At 35.1% G+C, this 23579-nt stretch overlaps 1 protein-coding gene and 1 long non-coding RNA gene across 2 annotated transcripts; both read left to right on the top strand.

Moving 5' to 3' along the window:
* Window positions 1-1374: 1374 nt before the first annotated feature.
* On the top strand, window positions 1375-3380 carry LOC126626867 (uncharacterized). Its single transcript, XR_007624795.1, has 4 exons — window positions 1375-1665; window positions 1758-1865; window positions 2417-2483; window positions 3154-3380. It is a non-coding gene; the product is annotated as an uncharacterized LOC126626867 (long non-coding RNA).
* A 17667-nt stretch (window positions 3381-21047) lies between these two features.
* On the top strand, window positions 21048-21860 carry LOC126627393 (agamous-like MADS-box protein AGL80). Its single transcript, XM_050296864.1, has one exon. The coding sequence runs from the start codon at window positions 21068-21070 to the stop codon at window positions 21563-21565; it is 498 nt and encodes a 165-aa protein (XP_050152821.1). The 5' UTR covers window positions 21048-21067; the 3' UTR covers window positions 21566-21860.
* Window positions 21861-23579: the final 1719 nt, after the last annotated feature.

Genomic DNA, 23579 nt, shown 5'->3' on the forward strand with positions numbered 1-23579 from the left:
ATGCTTCATTTGCCACCAAGAAAGAACATCTATATCTTGTTTTCTATCTAGTTTTTTTATCATCCAAATACTTTTGTAATTCACTTTTTTTCAACTGAATTTGGACCATTGTAATTATTATTAAAATCCTCCATCATAAAAAAAAAAAAAAAAAAAAACATCATAAAAATTATGCATAACCCAATTTCAAATATAATATTAATAGTTTTAAAGTACTATGTATAAAAAGGAAAATTCAAACTTTATGTTACCTCAAGAGAGCATCTTCACATTCTGTTTGATGATTAGGTGCCGAGTTCATTGGAATATTTGAATAATTAAGATGAGCAGATATTTCCTAGTACACATTAAAAAGAGCAGTCAATGTGCCATAAACATTTTTATATTCCATAGAATTCATGCCATGAAGCTTTGTGTAAGCCCAATCCACAAAATGTAGCTTATAACGAGGATCCAAGATGATTGCAATTGACATAATCAAACTGTAATCTAACCAATACTTCTGAAACTTCATGTGCATATAATCCCCCATCTTATTCATGAAACTATCACAGTCATCAATGGCTGCCTTAATTTGAAGCTGAATTACGAACACTTTAGGGAAGAATAAATTTGATGTGGGGTACTTTGTCCCAGAGAATAAGCATGTAACATCATAAAAGTACCCCAAAAACTTCAAAATCTTCACCATTTTATCCCACTCTTCAGAAGAAGGCCAACTTTCAAAATTTGAATCACTCAATCCTAAATTAATAAAAGCATATCGATAGAAAATGACACAATCTAGCATAAGATAGGTTGAGTTCCATCTAGTAGGGACATCTTGTCTCAAACCTCTCTTACTATCCAATATCCTTACTTGCCTAACACATTAATGAAACTTTAGTTTCCTAGCCTTAGAACCCTTTATATACTTGATGCATTCACGAATTTTTGCCACCAAAGAATCAATTTCTTTAAGTCCATCTTGGACTATCAAATTAAAAATATGAGCATAACAATGCACATGAAAGAAGTCACCATTCATCAAGTGAAGACCTCTAATATTTAATTGAATCTTCAAAATGTTAACAAAACAAATATGTGATGACCCGTCCCTAATTTTCCTATGTAATTTCTCCCCGAGTATGTGTATTGACGATTATGCCCTTATCGGCAAGTAACATGGACTTATTCTTATCGCTTTCCTTTTTATTTCTCGCTATCGCATTTAAATTGTACACGCTAGTACGAGTAGGCATAAATTTTAAAGTGTAAAAACATCTACTTCGGATAGATTTCGATTTCCTTTTACTGTAGGAAATCTAAAACGCTATCCTTGGATTCCTTTTAAATCATACCCGTGCACTTCCCTTCATCATTCAGTCTCACCTATTCCATTTTTTCTGTATGTTCTGTCCCCCCTCTATCAGAAAAAGCAAAGAAAATTTCAAAACCTCACTCTCTTCTTTCTCTCTCTCTTGTGAACTCTCTCTTCCTCTGCAAATCCATAAGCGAGCTCCAAAGCTTGTAGATCGAACAAACAAACTACATCATCATGCTCATCTCAGTCCCACGATCACAAGCATGTCCTTGAAATTTGGTGTGGACGAGTTTTGACTCACCAACTCGGAAGGTCGACTCGGCGAGTTCGACATATCGATTTTCAAGCCATGCATGGCTTAGGTAAGGCTTGAGAAACCCTTAGAACCTTCATTTCACTTCTATGGGTTGTTATTGATCCTTTGTTTGTGTTTTGAACGTGTGGTTTTACCCAGAAACTCGAGAAGAAGAACCTGCCATTTTTCACTCAAGAACCGTGGCCATTTGGTCACTTTCAAACCATTTTTTCTGGTCAACCTCGACCATAAATGGACTTCTTCTAGGTGCAAAATTGTTCTCTACATTTATAACTTCAAAATGGCTTTTGAATCACTGAGTTTGGTTAAGTAACGAGTTAGAAATCAACTTTGGAAGTTAGGAAGAAAATTTCAGTTTCTGGAAAATTTGTAACCGTGGTCGTTTGGCCACTTTCAGGCCAAATTTCCGATTAACTCAGACCATATCTGAACTTTCTGTAAATTGGGATTAGTAGAGAACATTCCTAGCTTTAATTTGGATTTTGTAGAAGTGAATTTGGTTGAGAATCGAGCTCGTTAGGGGCTTTGGAAGTTGGCCCAAAAATCTGCAAAACTGCAGATTTTCGCGAAGAAGGCGAGTACAGTGTACTCGCGTGGGCGCGCGTGGATAGCCCCTTTAGGCGGCACGTGGGGGTGCGTCCAGCCTCCGGCCGGCGTGTGGTTGACACGTGTGTGTTTGTGTCATCGAGTAGATCGATTTCATATATTTACACCCTAGGTTTGAGCAAACTATGGGGGTTTTATTTAGGTTTCCGTTATGTAATTTAATTAATTTTATTTAGTTATTTCACATATAGGGAAAACTTATTCCGAGGATTTTCGAGGCCAAGCTAGGCTCAGGGGCTACGACTCAGCGACGTACTTGTGAGTGGGCAGTTGTTTTATACCTATATATATTTATAGTTTCCATAAATGCGTATTTACTTCACTTTTACGCCTAACTTGCCTAGTATCATTATTGTGATATAAATTGTGATAAATGCTGCTATATGATTGTGATATTACTGTCATGGCATTCATATGTACATATGTACATGCTCATCTTGCTGCACTCGGTGTTAGTACTTGCCACAGGGCCAGGACCAGTCCTTCACGTGTATGTTCATATCTACACCGTTCGCTCACCTTGGATCCAAGTTTAGGTGCCAGTCTTGTCGGGTAGATTGCATTAGGTGATTCGACTTGTATGTGATGTGCTTTTGCACCGGTCTTCACGTGATCGTAGTACTAGAACATATTGATTACACCCAGTTCTGTTCGTGTCAGAAACCATATGTTCAAACTTGTGTGTTAGCTTAGATGGATGAGCACTTAATTATATTGATTATCACATGATTATTATTGTGGCATATGATACATCATTTACTTGGCATATTTCTAGTTATATGGCTTATATATTGGATTTCATACTTACGTAGTATGTTTTAGAAAACTATACTTGTTTTACGGCGAGGGGTTAGTATATTCAAAGATAAAGGTTTTCTTATAAGCATTGTTTTGTTGACTCACTCAACTTTGTTTTTCGCCCCTCCAGGACCTAGATAGATGTACTCTCTGTGGCACTCGAGGAATCACGGCAGTTCTGACATTTCCTTATGTTTAGACGTACGAACTTATCACTATTATGTAATAAGTGTACTTTGGTTGCTTTGACTACTCTTTCGTAGTCTCACAGTCTATTACGCTCTGAATAATTGTAGTGGGTTCAACCCACGAATTGCACACTCTTTCACTGTTGAGTTCTAATTAGTTTTAATTTTATTCACTTTTTGCATCACTTACCCTTATGGTTACGTCACCTCATGGTGACGGCCAACATGCTTCGACCTTTCCAGGTCGGGGTGTGTCAAATATTTGAAGAAGCATTATTCAAAGTAATAGAAAATAACTTCTTCTCAATCCCCCACTCAGTTACTAACACACTTATTTTCTCACATAATGCAACACTAGTATGCGGAGGAGGCATGTGACAAACACTTATCATTTTTTTATTCAATTTCCAATCCTTGTCTACAAAGTGAGCAGTAAGTGCAAGATACCCATCAGTGCACTGAGATGACCATAACTCTGATGTCAAACAAATTTTACCTTCAACTGAGCCTAACAAATTATGCGGTGCTTGTTTTTCAGTTTTGAACATCCTCAACACACAAGCTTTGATAATATTTCGACATGGTAGCTTAATATCAGGAGATACATATGCAAACAAAGCCTTAATTCCCTCATGTTCAACAAAACTAAAAAGAAGATTATGCTTGATGATTGCCTCTACTAATAAGCCACAGAATACCACTGGATCAAACTTTTGGGAACACAATTCAGATGCCGACGTTAACAATTCAACATTATTCTTTGCAGGGCATGTATTCAAATGTCTTTTCATATTACCTGTCCCATGATGATTATCATCTATCATTACTTTCTTACAATCTTTGCATTCAGCACGACTTTTACCATCTTAAAAAATAGTATCCAATTTTCTATTGTCTATACTTTCGCTTCCAAAATCTCGTTCTGGTCCCATTATAATCTCCACAGACTCCTCATCACTATGGTTTACTGAATCTGAATCTTTAGCATTCATTGCTTCTCAAACAAAATGAGTATAAATTAATTAATAGCTTTTTAAACAGGTAGAATTCTAGGAACACCCGAACTCAATCCAATTTATAGAAGCATGAACAAACAGTAACACACACCAATAATGGATATTACTAAGCAATGAAGTGAGTAATTAAACATGCCTAGTATAGACATTATTTTAGTACAACTTATAATTCAAATAACAACACTGATATAAGACAATGGTAATTTAAAAGAAATTGGCTGAAGAGTTGAGTAAGGGAGATCCACCTATAACCCAACCTCCAGGAAAAGTTTAGTGTTCAACTTCATGATGCATAGATCCACCCATCACTCTCTAATATATATAAACTAATAATTATATCAAAGAATTGTCACCAACGATGTAAATCAGATAGTCTACTTTGTAGAAATTTTGGAAATGAAACATTAAAAGCACCATTGTTACCTTAATCTACCTTCAGATATAAACTGGTAAATTTTATCCACATGTTGTTGCGAGAGCGAAAATATAACTATAGATTATGTTTTTCACATGTAAATATGCAAAGAGTGTTATAAATACTAAACAGAAAATGGATATATCAAAATTAATTTGAACGTATTATAAAAGTCCCTATGACAGTATCAAAGCAACTATAATCACAAAGAAGTTGAGAGATTACCTTCTGATTATCAAAACCATTACTGGATTTATGCAATATTATTACCACAGCTTTATGCATAATAATAACAACACTATAATCATCTGCCTACCAGAAATTAACTCTTCTACAACAGCAAGTTTAACATTATAATAAATTGAAAATATCAACTTTATGGTAAAGATATAAAACATGATCTAACTGCAAATGCCTGCCACAGAACAATTAATATGAATAAATGTTGACAGAAATTGATAGTAACTTAATATCCCCAAAAAAGTAATGAGAAAATATGAAAATCAACCCCAAGGTGATGCACAATCAGAGATTCAAAAAAGTCAGACAGAATGATAACAACAAATTTAAAAGATTAAAAAGAAGACAACCAACCAACTGAACAAAGAACACACAAACATAAAACATAAAATTAATAACAAATGGGGAAAATGAAGAACTTAAAAAGATGGAGAAAAGAGATGCAGAGATGTAGAGACAAAATCGAACATGAAGTGGAATCTGGAGAATGGAGATGCAGAGATGCAGAGCTGTAGAGACGATCAGAGATGACAAGGATGATTTCGTCCACTGCACGAGGGAGGAAAAAAGAGAGACTGCGAGAGCCTACTGGAAGAACTGAACATACGGCGGGAGAGAATGGCTAGGAAAAACAGACGGCGGGATCGGGAGAAAGAGTTACGGGAGTGGGGAGAGAGAAAGGGATTAGGGCTTTTGTTTTGATCAAATGGTAAAATTCGAAAATAATGGAATAGAGAAGGGTTTTTTTTTTGTCCAAAAAAGTTCTAATAATATAAGTGAAATAGAATCCAAGGTACATATTTAGTCTCATTTATCTTACGGTTGTTATTTAAGTAAAGTCTTTAATAGTTTTTTAATTAATGTAGAAGTGTAAAAAATATAGAAAAAAAATATATAAACGCTTGTAATGACAAGTTTTACAACTTTCGTGAAGAGCTTAACTTTGAAATTCGCCACTATAATCATATAAATCATATATCAAAATTTAATTGTTGATTGTTGTTTACATTTACGCTTTATTTTTCTCATCAAATTTTGTTTTTTTTTTTTCGGATTTTCTTATTTGAAAACATGATCTATTAGAGAATGCAGGAAGATGAATGGTTTGGATCGTTGATATTACGTTCAGAGTTTTACGGTTAGTGAAAATATTGCTTGATGTTTAAAAAGTTTCTACAAACTATATGACATCGACTCATATTTCAGTTAACCGTAAATATCGACACGTGATATCAAAGATTTGAACTGTTCATATTCTTACATCCGCCAGATGATCATGTTTTCAAAAAAGAAAATTTTAAAAATAAAATTCAGTAAGAAGAATAAAGCGTAAATGACAATCGACGGTTAAATATAAATTTAAGGCTTATGGATTATAGTGTTGGATTTCGAAGCCGACTATATTTTTGTTTACATTTTTTACACTTCTACAATAGTTATTATTAATTTTTCCGTCAAATAAAAAACATTATTCATGAGGGTTTGGAGGATTTTAAAAATCTAAACGATAATGTAAGTGTAACCATTATCTACTTGTGGAGGAATAATGATGAATCACGAGTGTTTATATATTCTTTCACATTTTTCATACTTGTATGTATGTCTGCTTAATTCTTGCCTATACAAATACTATACTAGTTTATTTTAATTTTGGACAACATGTTAAGTAAAAATTATCCTAGTAATGATAATAAGGAACTCTCATAATAAAAATAAATAATGACAAAAACTTTTTTTTTAACTCATATAGAATAATAATACAAAACTATATTTAATATATAATATATTGTATATATTAATATGGCTATTGTATTTTAAAATAAATCTTTTAGTAATTAAACTTTAAAATTATCAAAATATTTTTTTTAACGGGTCGAAACGGGTTACCCACGTGTTACCTGCATGTATACCCGTTAAGAACCTGTTATTAACGGGTCACTCGATAATGACCCGATTCGTTATCGTGTTGACTCGAAACCTGTTATTTTCGTGTCGTGTCAGAAACTGCCGGGTCTAGGGCTAAGCCTCACAATAGGCTAGCAATAATGTGGTTCAACTTGTCATTTGGTGAGAATCGAACCTAAGACCTTTCACTTACAAGTAAATAGGAATATACTAAACAGTAGTACTAAGTGGTCGGTCCTTATTCGATTCTTTTGACGCTTAAATTAATCATTTCTAACATAAGCTATTTTGTACTCAGTTTCTGATTGGCTTCATGCCACCACATTTTTTTAGAATTAGCCAATTTTATGATGGATGCTATTACTAATCTTGGCCACTCATCGACGAGGCTTTTGTTGGAAATGTGCCCTAAAACCAATCATATGATGATACTTTACGGACATTTCAAATGTTAAACTAATCTAGTTTAACATATAAAGGGCAAAGATTATTGTTTGAGCAGTCTCATATAAATGTTATATGCTTAAACGATAAAGTCCAAGGAATATGTGATTGGGAGAATGCAATCTAATGAAGTTAGATTAATGAGACCATTCTTTCGTAGACACTTCCTAAATGTTCCTGATCATAGGATTACCAATTGGGCATTGACAGTCCGTTAAGATCAGTACGTACTGTGTCTTCTCTCAGGGAGAGTGACTAGTCTCGAGTCATTGGTGTGTGTGACATCAAGACAAGTACGTAGGTGCTCAATAAGAGAATGAGTTCACTGAACGTGATCAACGAAGAGTTCTTATATTCCATGTCACATGAGAACTCATGGTTGGGATAATGCAAAGTAGTCCTTTTACCTGAGGCATCACAGTTGTCTTGTGGTTAAGTCCTTAATCTTTGATTATGTCTAATTCACCCCCTCGGGGTGTCACGGCATCGTTAGGGTTAAGACACTTAGCTATGGAGACAAGTGAATGCGCAACAAGGGATCTCTAACCTTCAAACAGTTGAGGGAGAATACTCTATGATATGATTTGGAATCTCTGGCCAGAGTATGAATGAGATTGGGGAATGCGTTCCAAATCACATTCAAGGAAATCATATAAGCAAACGATTCACATTGGATAGTAGACATGAGTAAATAAACTATCATACCAAACAATGTGGTCAAGAGTATTAGATTAGAGAAGGACCGTATTGCATTTGTAATCTCGAACTGAATAGGTTCTCCACCTCTTCTGATTAGCTTGGGTAACCATGATATGCTGCTAGGTGTCACTCATGGTTTGTGGAAGCCCTAAACGTGTGTAATCACTAAAGGGAGAATTGAAAATAGTTTCAATTCACAATCGATGTAAAATGGTTTTAATCGCCCACTACCTCGCTAAAAGGAACCTAATGGATCGCACACCGTAAAAGGTAGAGATTGGAGATTAAACGGAAATGAGTAAGAATGATTAAATGGTTTAATCATTTAATTATGGCAAGGATTAATTAATATGTTAATTAATCAAACGAATAAGTTCGTTAAAGACTTCGGGATAGTTTTGGACCTTAAGGCCCAATGGGCTTCGAACGTCAAGCCCATTAACTTAAATTGTATGACAATTTAATGAATAAAGATTCATTAAAGCCCAAAAGCCCAAACATCCCTAAATGGCCGGCCATATTAGATGAATTAGGGTTTTGGTTGTTTAGGTTACTTAAAGAAGTGACTATATAAATGACTTTATAGCCAAAATTCATTAAGGAAAAATTAAGGGTTTATTTTGGGGGAAAATTGGTGAGAATTGTCTCTCCATTTTCTCTCTAAAGAGGCCAACACCTTGGAGGGTACATCTAGCAATCCTACTACTCCAAGGTCACTCATTTCTTCTACAATCAAACCTTGGTGAAGAGACTTAGAGGTTCCCTATTTTGGGAACTTGGAGAAACCTATTTTTCCATCCAAATCCATGGATCTAAGAAGCAAGGAATGAAGGCCCTATCTCTTTGGGTGATTAGCCTTTGCTTATGCAAAGAGGAATCTACAAAGGTAATAATTTCAACTCACTTTGTTTTGAGTTGATTATTGGTTCACCAATCTACTAGGCTTTGAATTTCATGGTAATGTTTTGTTTTTGAGTGCATGCAAGCATGATTCCGCCTTTTAATTGTTAATTGCATGCTATATGATGTTGCTCAAATGAACATGTTTTTCAAAATAAATCCTTCAAGTGGTATCAGAGCCTAGGTCTAGTAGTTGGTGAATCCTTTTGGGTTTTGTAGTTCATAAGTTTATGATTTAAAAGTTGTAATTGTTACAAACTTTATTCTTGCTTCTTTGAATGTAAATTTTGTTTGAAAATTTGCCATCTCAAATGTTGTAGATGTAGTTCATATGAGGATGAATATTGGAGCTAAAATTTGGTGCCATGATTTTAGGGATTTTCGGCCAAATCCAAAGGGTGATTTTTTGGGTTCATGTTTGTCTTGTTAAAATGGTTTTAAGGTGACTTTTGGAACCCCTAAGTACCCTAGGATGTTAGCCTCATTTTGAATGATAAAAATTTGAGTTTTATTGCATGAAAACATTCATGGAGCTCTTATGGGTTTTCATGGATGTTCTTCATATGTTCTTGATGTTCTTGCCAAGAACACAAAGGTTTGTGTTTTGATTCAAAGTTTTGATTTATTTCATAAAGTTTATGATATATGTTTTTCAAATGATTTATCATGTATTTAAAGTGTTAAATATTTGTATAAATGATGATGGAAACATCAATCATCAAAACATATATTAATTTTATGAAAGTATTTAAAGTGTTAAATATTTGTATAAATGATGATGGAAACATCAATCATCAAAACATACATTATTTTTATGAAAGGTGAAAGCACTACTTGATTGTTTTTGACAAAACTAATAAATCAAAACACCCACCACTCCTTTTTATCCCTAAAAACCGGCCACCCTAATAAAATAGGGTATTTTTGGGGCTTTTATGCAATTACATAAAGTTTTGATACTTTTGTGTATTTGTACTTTGACCCGAAAGTTTACGTTTTGACGTTAAGGCCTAAAAACGCTAAAGGACAAATTGTTTTGCTCCTTTAATGAAGTTTTTGAATTTATTTAAATTTTGGGTTCTAGTTGTATTTACATGAAGTAGTGACTTTTGTGTTTTTACAAAGTGACCCCAAAAGTTTATGTTTTCGCAATATGACCCAAAAAGTTGTGGTTATTGCATGATGGCCCAAATAGGATGAGAACAAAATTGTTTTGTCTCTTTAAATGAGAATTGGATTTTCATTTTGTTTAGCTCCACTTAAATCAATTTTATGGATACAAAAACCAAATGAAAATGTTGCATTCAATTAATTAGTTAAATCGTTAATTAATTAAAGGATGATTATGAACCTAAGCCTAATATAATTGAGCTATGTGAAAGGCGTTTCAAATTTGTTTGAACCATGGGAATGTGTAGATTAGATTTTGGTTGTAATTTGATTTGATCAAATGTTGTAAAAGGGCATAAGTCCTTCTTTACTTTAAGGTAATTTGTTTTATGCAAATGTTGTAATGAGCATAAGCTCATCCTTTACTTTGAAGTATTTCTTTCTTGCTTTATATGATATGCATGAAAATGAAGTAATTGGGTCCAACGCCCCTAAGACAACACGCCTTAATGTGATTAAACGCGTAACTAAAATCAATCTCCATCCCTAGACCGAGATTCAACACAAAGCTCGTGTTGAATCTAAACAAAGGTTCATAGTCATCCTAAGGCCCTAAGGCAACTATATAGTCCATCAAATGAATGCAAACCTTATGTTAGTAGTAACATATACTCTTGCTTTAAAAACCGTTTTAAAAGCATAGTGGGAGTATTATGTACAACTAAAACAATCATATGGACCAATAGTTGTAATAGGACCAAAATAGTTTTAATAGAGATTAAAATGTATGTTTATATGTGATGAGACCTAAAACCCTCAACCAAACCATTATTAAGTTGATAAGCGTGAGAGTGCTTAGAACACTCTTTCGTGGCCTTCCACCGTGGTGGGCTTCAATCGTTTGTGACTCGTACAATGTATTCGTCCAGTTCTGGGGTTGCAAAGTATGTGCTTACATTCAGGAGAAGCCTATAAACATATGATGAAGTGAAAGGTAGGCAACGAGTGTGGCCAATATGGAGTTCTTCTGAGGCCATTCTTGAACCCCTACTTGAACTAGCATGGTGGGAATGACTTAACTAAGTGCAATGGTGCCAATATGGAGTTCTTCTGAGGCATCATTCTCTAGAGGCCAAACGAGATGGGTACTTGCATTAGTTGCAAATGAGTAAGCGTACTCTCTCATTATTATTGTTGCTAGCCAATATGGAGTTCTTCTGAGGTGGGCTTGGTAATAGTGAGCCTCCCATAACCTACTAGGAGTTTCATCCAAAACTCTCGAATTCCAATGAGGGATATGGAATTTGCCAAAAAAAAATAGTGGGTGGTGCTATTTTGATTTAAAGACCCGAATCAAATGGCTTAAAATCAATCAATTTATATACGTTATGTATTTGTTTACCAATATATTTGCAAACGCTATCCAACACTTGACAAATAAAAGTCGAACGTTTAGTTTACGGACTTGGTACTACAAAACCATAGATTGTCTTTAATGGCTTGTAAATGTACCTAAGTAGTCTCATCCTCACAATCTTCCTATTGATAATGTATCATTAGAAGAATATGTTAGAAAAGGTCTATCATAGAGAGGACAACACTTTTAATGTCATAATTCTTCAATTACAAATTGTTGTATGAAGAAATAAGAGTTGCTTTGAACAACCCTTAGTCAATACAAACACTTAGTGCTTATTTCTTTGTTAATTGAACAAAGAACTTGAGAAGTAAGCACAAGGGCATGGACACTTTATGTGCCATGATTCTTCACTTACAAATTGTTGTATGAAGAAATGAGAGTTGCCTTGTACAACTCTTGAAAGTTTGTAATTATGTTTAGAACATAATGGTTGGTTGACAAAAATAGTCTATTAACATGGACTTATGATGATTTTGAATCATTGAGTGTTGAAGTGTTAAACCACTTAACGAGACGGAAACTAGGCAAGGACTTCACCTTTGTTTCCCTATCCTAATGGTTCACTAAGTTTATGGTAAACTATGTAGTGAACAATAACCACATACTCTCCAAATTGTTTGATGTGTATAACACAATTGAAAAAGGTTTCAAGAGAGATAGTGGGAGTTTAGGGACCATGACTAATGTAGTCAAAGGTGAAAGTCAAATAAAGAAGATAAATAACTCCAAGGGAACAAACTTTCTTTATGAAAGGATGGACATTGGAAGGGGTATTTGCAAGAAATGTCTTGCAAGTGTCAAGAACACACCTTTCGAAGGTGTTGTAAATTGTTCTTGAATAGTTCAAAACAGTTGGTTCTTCTACTTGAATGTATGATTCCGTATTAGTAACTATGTTTTACAAATCGTTGTAAAAGTGTGACTAATAAGAAGTAGAAGATATATGAGAGAAGAAAAGGTGCTTCACATACGGAACGTGAATAAGATATAGATCTCTGCGAAAGCAGATAGTACTTACTTCCTCATATGAACTACCAAAGAAATTGGATTATAGTAATCTAATTGATTGTCTCTATAGTAGAGATGATATGGTAGTGTTAACTGTTTAGAATATAATGATGCTTAAAACCCAAAAGGTTGCAAGGTAGTGACTAATCCCAACTAAATTGTGATACCTCTAAAACATAAGTTACGAGTTGGTGAAACAAGGATGCTTTGGATCGTTAGATCCGGATCCAATACCTTCTTGTTAAAATTGTATAGAGGCGAAATGTTCGAATCTTTATTCTTTTGGAAAGAAGAAAGAATCACAAAAGTTGTTGAGGTTAATTCACTTAGATGTTAGTGGCACTTGTCCACAACATAATACTACTCATGTTATATGACATTCACCGAAGATCACTCTCGGTTGGACTATAGTTTATTTTGAATAAACACAAGTCCGAATACTTTGCAAAAAGTTTCAAAGAATTCAAGAAATGTAAATAGATGAGTAAGATATCTAAAGTATTTACCTCTTTAGATTTGATCCAAGGAAAGGTAACACTTTAGATGAGTTTCCTTGAATGATATCAAGGAAAATAGCATCATAAGATAATGTATTTCTCCATTAGGAGAAGAACGAACTAAAATAAGATTTAGTTCGTTAGATGTTATCTATTACCCATATATAGGATATATACTTCTAAAACAATATGATTGTCAATTAGAAGATCTTCCAAAATTTTCATAACTCCATAAGATGTAGTTGGAAAGAAAGACAAATCTTAAGCATGTTAAGATTTGAGGTTGTGTGCTAATAAGCAATATTTGTTTGATAACAATCTTGTGGGATATCCTTAAATTAACTTTTGGATATCGCTTCTATAATCCAACTAACAAATGTTGTTTTGTTGGGAAGTTCATTGTAATCCTACAATGTGATTTGCCTAAGAGCAAATGAACGAGAGATAGAACTCAAAGAATGGGTTCTTTGAGAGACAAGGAAGTAATCAACAAATATAACAACCTAGTTCCTATACCTCAAGCTCCAAGGTAGTCAATAAGGATTTATAAACCATCTCAGTTGAATGGTTTTGAACTTTATGACTATGTCATATAGTTGCACCTCTTAATTCGAAAGAAGTAAGAATGAAAATCCTTATACACTGAGTGCATATACGATATATACTCAAGGAAATGGTAAAGTACCATTTGACTCGAAATAATGAAACCTTCATAGCTAATTGGTAGCTTAAGGTGACTACAATCAAAGAAAATGGTTGACTTTGAAGAAACCATCTTTGAGATAGTCTTAGTTTCAATTAATTCGAAGATTGCTAGCTACAACTAAATGGTGATTCAATGTTTGGACATTATTAAGATAGTCTTGATAATATATGTCTAAAACTATGAATCACAAGACATGTAAGTTGTAGAGATCCATCCATCATGGATCTTAGCAAGCTAGTGGGAGCTATTTGCATCTTATGAGAAAAAGATCAAATCGTTTGATTGCTTATAAAGATGTAAATGAATCTTTTGTTTACTAGGTTTACAAAAGATTAGTGGGAGTTAATCATGTTCCTAAAATTTAAAATATATATGATATATTAATTTTGGAAATGAAATGAATTCTTCTTCGTTAAAGTTATGACTTTAAGCATTCTATAAACGATAGAATGTATATGGGAGATATAGTCTATATACATGGGAATGAAATCTATATTGATAGATTTTAGGATATAATTGGATTGTATCAATCCCTAATAATAGACAAGAGATGCTGGGAAGTTTCTCATATGATGATAAACTTCAATCAAATGGACAATTCTAGTAAGACTAAGAAGTTGTTGACTCCCAAAGAAATAATGCGTAAATAGAATCCTTTATGCGTAAGCAGAAAGGTGATTTATGTATTTCATATTGTATGAAAAAACATTGATATGAGTTGTACCTAGAACGGTACAAGACGATATCAATACAAGTCCAGGATCAGAACCATGGCAACTGTCAAGTGAGTCCTTAAGTATTTAAGAAATACTAAAGGATAAATTCCTCAAAGATCGAGGAAGAATTAGAGTAACGTAATGGAAGCGTAAATGTATTAGATTATGAATCTAATCCATCATTGGATGTTTCTTCATTACGAATGAAGAAATAAACAGATATCTCTTTATTATGACTAAAGAGATATTTGGATGGAAACATTAAAGTAATGACTTTAGTGTGTTCCATTATGAATGCAAGATATATTGCCATATAGAAGTTTACAACAATGTTGTTTGGATGGGAAAGTTCATTTATGAACTCTCTATACGTTTCCAACCAGAAAGTGTATGACACTAATGGGGCGATAGCTCAAGCCTGGGAATCAAGGGCTCATCAAGATCCGAACACAAATGAGAGACTGAACCACATGATTGAGAATCATGTATAATGGTGACGTCGTTATTCTCAAGGTTGCTTCTATGGATAACATATAGATATCCATTGTCTAGGCCTACTTTTCAGCCATTTATGAAATGACTACAGAAGAGGTATCATCACTGATGACCAATGCTGATTGGCTCTAGTGCAAGTGGGAGATTGTTGGAAATGTGCCCTAAAACCAATCATATGATGATACTTTACGGACATTTCAAATGTTAAACTAATCTAGTTTAACATATAAAGGGCAAAGATTATTGTTTGAGCAGTCTCATATAAATGTTATATGCTTAAACGATAAAGTCCAAGGAATATGTGATTGGGAGAATGCAATCTAATGAAGTTAGATTAATGAGACCATTCTTTCGTAGACACTTCCTAAATGTTCCTGATCATAGGATTACCAATTGAGCATTGACAGTCCGTTAAGATCAGTACGTACTGTGTCTTCTCTCAGGGAGAGTGACTAGTCTCGAGTCATTGGTGTGTGTGACATCAAGACAAGTACGTAGGTGCTCAATAAGAGAATGAGTTCACTGAACGTGATCAACGAAGAGTTCTTATATTCCATGTCACATGAGAACTCATGGTTGGGATAATGCAAAGTAGTCCTTTTACCTGAGGCACCACAGTTGTCTTGTGGTTAAGTCCTTAATCTTTGATTATGTCTAATTCACCCCCTCGGGGTGTCACGGCATCGTTAGGGTTAAGCCATTTAGCTATGGAGACAAGTGAATGCGCAACAAGGGATCTCTAACCTTCAAACAGTTGAGGGAGAATACTCTATGATATGATTTGGAATCTCTGGCCAGAGTATGAATGAGATTGGGGAATGCGTTCCAAATCACATTCAAGGAAATCATATAAGCAAACGATTCACATTGGATAGTAGACATGAGTAAATAAACTATCATACCAAACAATGTGGTCAAGAGTATTAGATTAGAGAAGGACCGTATTGCATTTGTAATCTCGAACTGAATAGGTTCTCCACCTCTTCTGATTAGCTTGGGTAACCATGATATGCTGCTAGGTGTCACTCATGGTTTGTGGAAGCCCTAAACGTGTGTAATCACTAAAGGGAGAATTGAAAATAGTTTCAATTCACAATCGATGTAAAATGGTTTTAATCGCCCACTACCTCGCTAAAAGGAACCTAATGGATCGCACACCGTAAAAGGTAGAGATTGGAGATTAAACGGAAATGAGTAAGAATGATTAAATGGTTTAATCATTTAATTATGGCAAGGATTAATTAATATGTTAATTAATCAAACGAATAAGTTCGTTAAAGACTTCGGGATAGTTTTGGACCTTAAGGCCCAATGGGCTTCGAACGTCAAGCCCATTAACTTAAATTGTATGACAATTTAATGAATAAAGATTCATTAAAGCCCAAAAGCCCAAACATCCCTAAATGGCCGGCCATATTAGATGAATTAGGGTTTTGGTTGTTTAGGTTACTTAAAGAAGTGACTATATAAATGACTTTATAGCCAAAATTCATTAAGGAAAAATTAAGGGTTTATTTTGGGGGAAAATTGGTGAGAATTGTCTCTCCATTTTCTCTCTAAAGAGGCCAACACCTTGGAGGGTACATCTAGCAATCCTACTACTCCAAGGTCACTCATTTCTTCTACAATCAAACCTTGGTGAAGAGACTTAGAGGTTCCCTATTTTGGGAACTTGGAGAAACCTATTTTTCCATCCAAATCCATGGATCTAAGAAGCAAGGAATGAAGGCCCTATCTCTTTGGGTGATTAGCCTTTGCTTATGCAAAGAGGAATCTACAAAGGTAATAATTTCAACTCACTTTGTTTTGAGTTGATTATTGGTTCACCAATCTACTAGGCTTTGAATTTCATGGTAATGTTTTGTTTTTGAGTGCATGCAAGCATGATTCCGCCTTTTAATTGTTAATTGCATGCTATATGATGTTGCTCAAATGAACATGTTTTTCAAAATAAATCCTTCAGCTTTCTTCTCTCAAGTTGAGAGCTTTTCTCACCCTATGTGAGTGTTTCCAATCTAGTCTTTTAGTTTAGTCGTTGGCCTTAGCTCCGGCCAAGGTCGGTGACAGCCTATTTTCTTATGCTTTTTCTTTTGCTTTTCGTAGTTTTCGCTTCTGTTTCCTAGCCCTTGTTCTTCCATTTTAACCATTCCTTTCTCTGATCAAAAAATTTCTTTTTCCGATCTCCCTTATCTTCTTCCCCCCACTGCCTTTCCCTCTCCATGCGTTCACTCTTTTCTTCTTCTTTCTCTCCCACTTGGGTTCAGCCTATCTCGATTTCACTTTTGAACCGATATGCTTCCACATTGTTCTGCCATTTTCAACGGTTTTATCGGAAGATGTAGAGCTTCTGCTTGGGTGTTCACACCACCACCTTCCACTTGTGTGTCGGTCTCGGCACTGTTGACAGTGGATCCACAGACTTCCTCCTAGGTTTTCTACCATTGGTGGTGGCAGATTGATTCTTTGTGGAGCTTGATTGAGTATGGCGGCTTCTCTTTTTGTTGGGGCTTGGTTGGTGTTGGAAAATAATAGATTTAGGATTTGGGCTTAGCCTGTTAGAAATAGGTTTTTGTTAGAGATTAGGGTTAGTTTATTATAAATAGAGTGCTTTGTTATTCATTAGAGAATAAGTTAGTCATAATGTAGCATCTTAGGGTTTTGTAGTCATTTCGGCATTCTTGTCTATTAATAATATTCTTGTTATTTTGTAGTCTTGTTTGTTATGCACTCTGATATTCAACTTGGTATCAGAGCATGTTTGATCCTTCGGGATTTAATTTTCCCTTGATTCGTATCAGTTTGTTTGTCCGTCTTGTTCATTATTTAGATTGTTGTTGGTTTAGTTTGAAAAAAAAAATATATAAAAAATGTCATCGTCCTGAGTCGCAACCAAGCCAAAACCTAAAGTATGTAACTGAAGCCACCGCTCTCACCAGATCCTGCCCAAAAACCGTTCAGCTTGCACTTACTCCTACATTACACCAGTTCGGACGACCGCATAGCCGCTATACCACATACGTTATTGAACGCATGGTCAAATGGTCGCCTGATCAGAACCTCGTCTGTAACCGACTTGCTTGTCGCCTGCATCCATCGCCGTCCACCACCACCCGTTGCCAGACCAGCCTGAACAATCCGCACATGACCTATCTTTGTCAAGTCGTACCAGACCCTTTTGCACCACTGTATCCACTATATGCACACCTCCGTTGAATCCACTGCACTCACAATTGTATTGTTTGTTTTGGAGAAAACCATTGCCCAGAAAGAAAGGTTGAAGGGAAGGAGAAAAGAAAACCGACGAAAAGATAAAAAAAAAAAGAAAAAAGAGGAAAAAAAATTAATTTTGGCTATTTGTTTTAGGCCTACACGGGCAAAGGGAAAAACATGGTTAAGTTTGTTTTTGGGCCACACGAGTTGTTGGCTTGTTTGAGATTGTTTTGTGACCGTCACTCGAGTGCTTGGATTAGTGACTACCTCGAGTGATTATTGTCGAAGTTTCTGTCTTCTTATTTGTTGTCGTTGGGTTATAGGAATCTCGTCGTTAAGTGACGGGCTCCATACTTCCAACATATGTTTGCCAAAATTTGTAACTGTTAGCATTAGTGCATGTCTACTTGTAGCGGATCTTGCCTTGTTCGCTTGTAGCGAATCTTGTTTGCATACCTACTTGTCCGTTTGTAACATAGCTTGTCTGTCCGTTTGTCGGAACCTGTCTGTCTGTCCGCATTATGGAGCTTGCCTATATGTATGTTCGCATTGTGAAGCCTGTTTGTCTGTCCGCATTATGGAGCTTGCCTGTATGTCTGTTCGCATTGTGAAGCCTGCTTGTCTGTCTGTCCCCATTGCGGAGCCTACTTGTCTGTTTGTCCGAGTTGCGGATCCTGCTTGTCTATTTGCTCGTGTTGCAGAGCCTGCCTGTCTGTCCGACTAACGAAACCTGCATCCACATCTACTTTTTGGCAAACTCATGTTGTTTACCACTATGAGTTTGACGGGGGGTGTTGGAAAATAATAGATTTAACATTTGGGCTCAGCCCGTTAGAATTAGGTTTTGTTAGAGATTAGGGTTAGTTTATTATAAATAGAGTGCTTTGTTATTCATTAGAGAATAAGTTAGTCACAATGTAGCATCTTAGGGTTTTGTAGCCATTCCGGCATTCTTGTCTATTAATAATATTCTTATTATTTTGTAGTCTTGTTTGTTCTGCACTCTGATATTCAATTGGTTTCACCTCTGATGTTGGTTGGGAAGTTGGCTTGTGGTCACCATGGCGTACTTTGGCCGCGACGGGGGTACCAGGAGGCTAGGGTTTAGTTTATGTAGTTTATGTGCTTTTCCTTTTTGGGCTTGACCCTCGGGTTGGGTTGTTTGGTTGTTATTATGGAGGCCCATCTTTTGTTTGTTTTTGTTGTGCTTATAGGCCTTTGTTTATGTTTGTAAGAATTGGTAATGAATTTTACCTTTCATAAAAAAAAAAAAAAAAAAATCTTGGCCACTCAATTCACGAAGTTGAATTTTAAGGACCGTCTGCATACAATTTTTTTTTTATGTATTTGTTATTTATTGGGTAGGTATGTTGTTGTGATATTTGGAATGGAACTCTCATCCTTATCAACAAAAAAGAGGGTGCTAGATTATTTACTAGAAAACTTCATTTTAATCCCTAAATAAGATTGTTTTTTCAATAATACTGTATGTAAGATTAAAAACTAAAAATAGTCCTCCATGTCAGATTATAGTATTCCATGTCACATTTAATCATTTTTTAATAAATTTATTGCATTTTTAGTTTCCCTATTTACCCTTATAACTCTCTTAAAACCAATTAGAGAAACAAATATATAATTAATTTTTCAAGAATGCTTAATTAACTAGATCCATAATTAACATGTTTGTTATAACATAAATCTCCATGTGTTATTCCAATCAAAGAACCCAAAAAACTCAGAAACCATGATCAAACAAAAAAAGCCATAAAACTTACAAACCAAAAATCTCGTTGTATTCGGAAGAAAGAAGAAAAAAGGGGCTTTTAGATGCCAAATTGACGGTGAATCCAGAGATAAATGAAAAAAAAAAATACAAATTGAGAAAATAGAATGTGAAATCACAACTTAATTGACCATACCAAATTAATCGGACATACACTATATAGTACCTAATCGACCATACCGAATGGATAAGACCTAATTGATAGTACATAAATGATTAAGGTGCATTCATATAGGTACCATGATTTAGGTGCATTCATTTCGGTACCATGGTTTAGGTGCATTCATATAGGTACCATGGTTTAGGTGCATTCGACTTGGTACTATGATTTATGTGCATTCGACTAGGTTATATGATTTAAGCACATTAGGACATGGTTTAAGTGCATTCGATTATGTAAAATATATGATTTGACTATTTATATTTCCTCTATGCTTTGAATGGTGATAATGAATAATTTGAATTAGGTATTTGTTAATTCTTGTAACGTATCACTAATATTTTTTTGAATTATGTTTATCATTTTAGAAAGTCAGACAATAATCAATGCCAAAAAATATGAAGCAAATTAAAATCAAATATTTAATAGGGGCATTATAGGAACCAAAAAAACGCATTAAATATTTAAAAACAAGAAAATATAAATTTTAATATTTATGCTGACATGGAAATTTAGTCAAAGGACTATAATGAATATATAATCTAACATAAGGTTTTAATTGAATTTCAATCTTTATCAAGGATTAAAATGGAGAACCCCCCTAGATTTACCTTGTTAATGATAATTACCAAAGTTTGCCCTATTAACATTCTTTCAATGGATGAATGAGCCACGAAAAAATTTGTGTCCTAATGCATGAATGTTCATGCATGCATGGAAATTTATAGAAAAGCCTTCCATATAAAACCAAGGGTGGATAATATCAAATACTCACCCAACAAACTCACGTTTTACAATTTTTTCTTAATTTAAATCACAATTTGCTAATATGATTCCCTCCACCAAATTTCACATTGTAAATTTGTTGGCAGTCATAAATTTCACATCCAATGTGTGTGTGTGTGTGTATATATACACATATCAATGGTCTATACTCATATTTTGTAAATCTCGCAACCTAAGAGCATTAACTTTCTGTTGTGGACTAAATCTGAGAAAATTAATGAGGAGGGTCCTTACAAGTAGTATAAATACCAGTAAGTGGAGTTGGGGTTAAGCAAGCAAGTAAACCGTAGGGCTCCTCCTTAAGCAATCCCTAAGGCATTTCCTTGTGCCCTAGCTAGCAACCATGTCCCGAAAGAAGGTGAAGCTTGCCTACATCCAAAACGACACGACTCGAAAACTAACATTCAAAAAAAGAAAGAAGGGTTTCATGAAGAAGATGAGTGAAATCACTGCCCTTTGTGATGTTGAGGCATGTGCTGTTGTTTACGGACAGAACGATACTCAGCCCGAGGTTTGGCCATCCCCTTCGGGAGTACAAGGCACTTACGCGAAGTTCAGGGCCATGCCGTCAATGGAGCAGACCAAAAATCAACTGAACATGGTGACTTTTCTGAGGCAGCGGATCGAGAAGGCAAAGGAACAGCTGAGGAAACAGAAGAAGGAGAACCGGGAGAAAGAAATGTCAATCCTGATGAACCAGTGTCTGACTGGGAGGTCCCTTCAAGATCTGAACATGGGGGATCTGAAAGACCTAGGGTGGGTGGTTGACCACAACGTGGAAGAGATCAATAAAAAGGTGAAGAAAGTGAATGACGAGCTGGCTAGGAACGGGAGCAGTTAAGTCCAAGTAGTACCAACATCGCCACCGCCCCCATCGATCAGTGGCGAAACGATGAACTTGCAACAAGCTCAATCTCAGGTTGTACCGATGGAGATGACGACCCCAGAAGACCAGCAGCCGCAACAGCAGCTGGCGGGGCTTGGAGCAAACACAGGGGACGACTTTCTGTCCTTTGAGAACCAGGACCACCATGCTATGTGGCCTAATAGTCCATTTTTCCCTTGAACGTCGGCGACGTACTGTTTAGTTTTCTTATGATATGAACCACATGAGTTTCTCACCAGTGTTTGAATAATTATGTGATTTCTTTTAAGCAGATTTCTTTTGAGACCAACCATAGGAGAGCTTTTTGTTTGTTTTTTTAAGTAAACCAGAAAGAGGTTGTTGTTTTAATTTTAGTAATTTTATATTTCTTGGATGTAACTTTAATTTATTCGCTACTAATAAAATACTTAGTTCATCCCTTGGTTTTTCTTTTTCAATTTAACATACTTTGCATAAAGAACTACTTGATTGGAGTGTCGGTGTAGACGTCCTACTTGATTGGAATGTATCCTTCAGAAGAAATCAAATAGTTTTAGTTATTGTGCGAAGAAGTACATTTTATTCAACTTAAAAAAAGATCTATGATCGATACTTGTATTGTACGTAAAAAAATTATTGATTACTAATTCACGTATTAGTATAAAAAAATTTCCTCCTAGCATTAATATCAATATATGTAATAAAAAAGATCTTGGGTTAAATTAAACAAAAACTCAACTAATGCTCTTACTTAAGTAAATGTCAAGAGAACACAAATTTATTAGATGAGGATAACATGGAAAATTTGAGACACTAGATCAAGCAAAAGTGGAGATTCTCGTGTTCCCGATTGGAGGAAAGTTAAGCCTTTTTATCTTATTTAGAATAGAATAGGACGACATAAAATGCAGGATAAATGGGCAGCTTCATAATGAGACAAATACAGTCTTGTGAACAACATCTATGCTTCTCTCAATCTTAAAGTTCTAAGGTCATCTCTATCCGACGGGTCCAGAGGGCCAGATGGTCGAAAATAGTCCGAAAATAGTCTCCAACCAAAGGCTAGGCCAAAGGGCTCGTGGGCCCCACGGGACAAAAAAGGCCAACCGACTGGCCCAACTCAGCCAGGCCCGGGCAGGGCCACAAATTTGAATGCAACGGCTAGCTGACGTCAGCGTGACGTTATATTTGAAATATTTTATTTTCCAATTTAAAAAAAATATATATATAAAATTATATTTTTTTTCCTATAACTTCCTAAACCATTAAACAACATTAAATAACATTAAGTAACATGAAACAACATGAAACTATGTTAACTTCCTAAACCATTAAACAACATTAAATAACATTAAGTAACATGAAACAACATGAAACAATGTTAAACAACATTAAATAACATTAAACAACTTAAAAAAAACATTTAACAACATGAAACTTAAAAATATTTAACAACATAAAACTTAAACGCCTACTCCATCCTTCTTTTGTCCCAAAAGTGTGCAACAAGATTCGATTGTAGGTACTTGTTTGTGGCACGAGAACGTATAAATTTAAGTTGTTGTAGTTTTTAAATTTAATTTGTAGTTTTTAAATTTAAGTTGTTGTTTTTAAATTTAAGTTGTAGTTTTTAAATTTAAATAATAAATTATGTTTGGCCCTATGGCCCTTTGGCCCTTGGTTGGAGATGGTAAGGCCATCTCCAACCGAGGGCTAGCTAGAGGGCTCGTTTGAACTCTTTGGCCCTCCAAGATATTAATATTTTAATGAACAGTACATGACCATATTTGCCTCTGTTTCCAACCGAGGGCCAAAGGGCCATAGGGCTCATTTTAGCTCTGTCACAAAAAATCATCTCCAACCGAGGGCCAAAGTGACACACCACGACCGAAGTCGAGACGTGTTGGGCATCACGTGAGCGTGACATACCCTTGTGCACAAATCGGAAACGATAAAGAATAAGGAAAAACGAACAATTTAAAACCAAGCA

This window comes from Malus sylvestris, chromosome 6, assembly GCF_916048215.2.
Source record: "Malus sylvestris chromosome 6, drMalSylv7.2, whole genome shotgun sequence".
In the NCBI taxonomy this organism is placed as follows: Eukaryota; Viridiplantae; Streptophyta; class Magnoliopsida; order Rosales; family Rosaceae; genus Malus; species Malus sylvestris.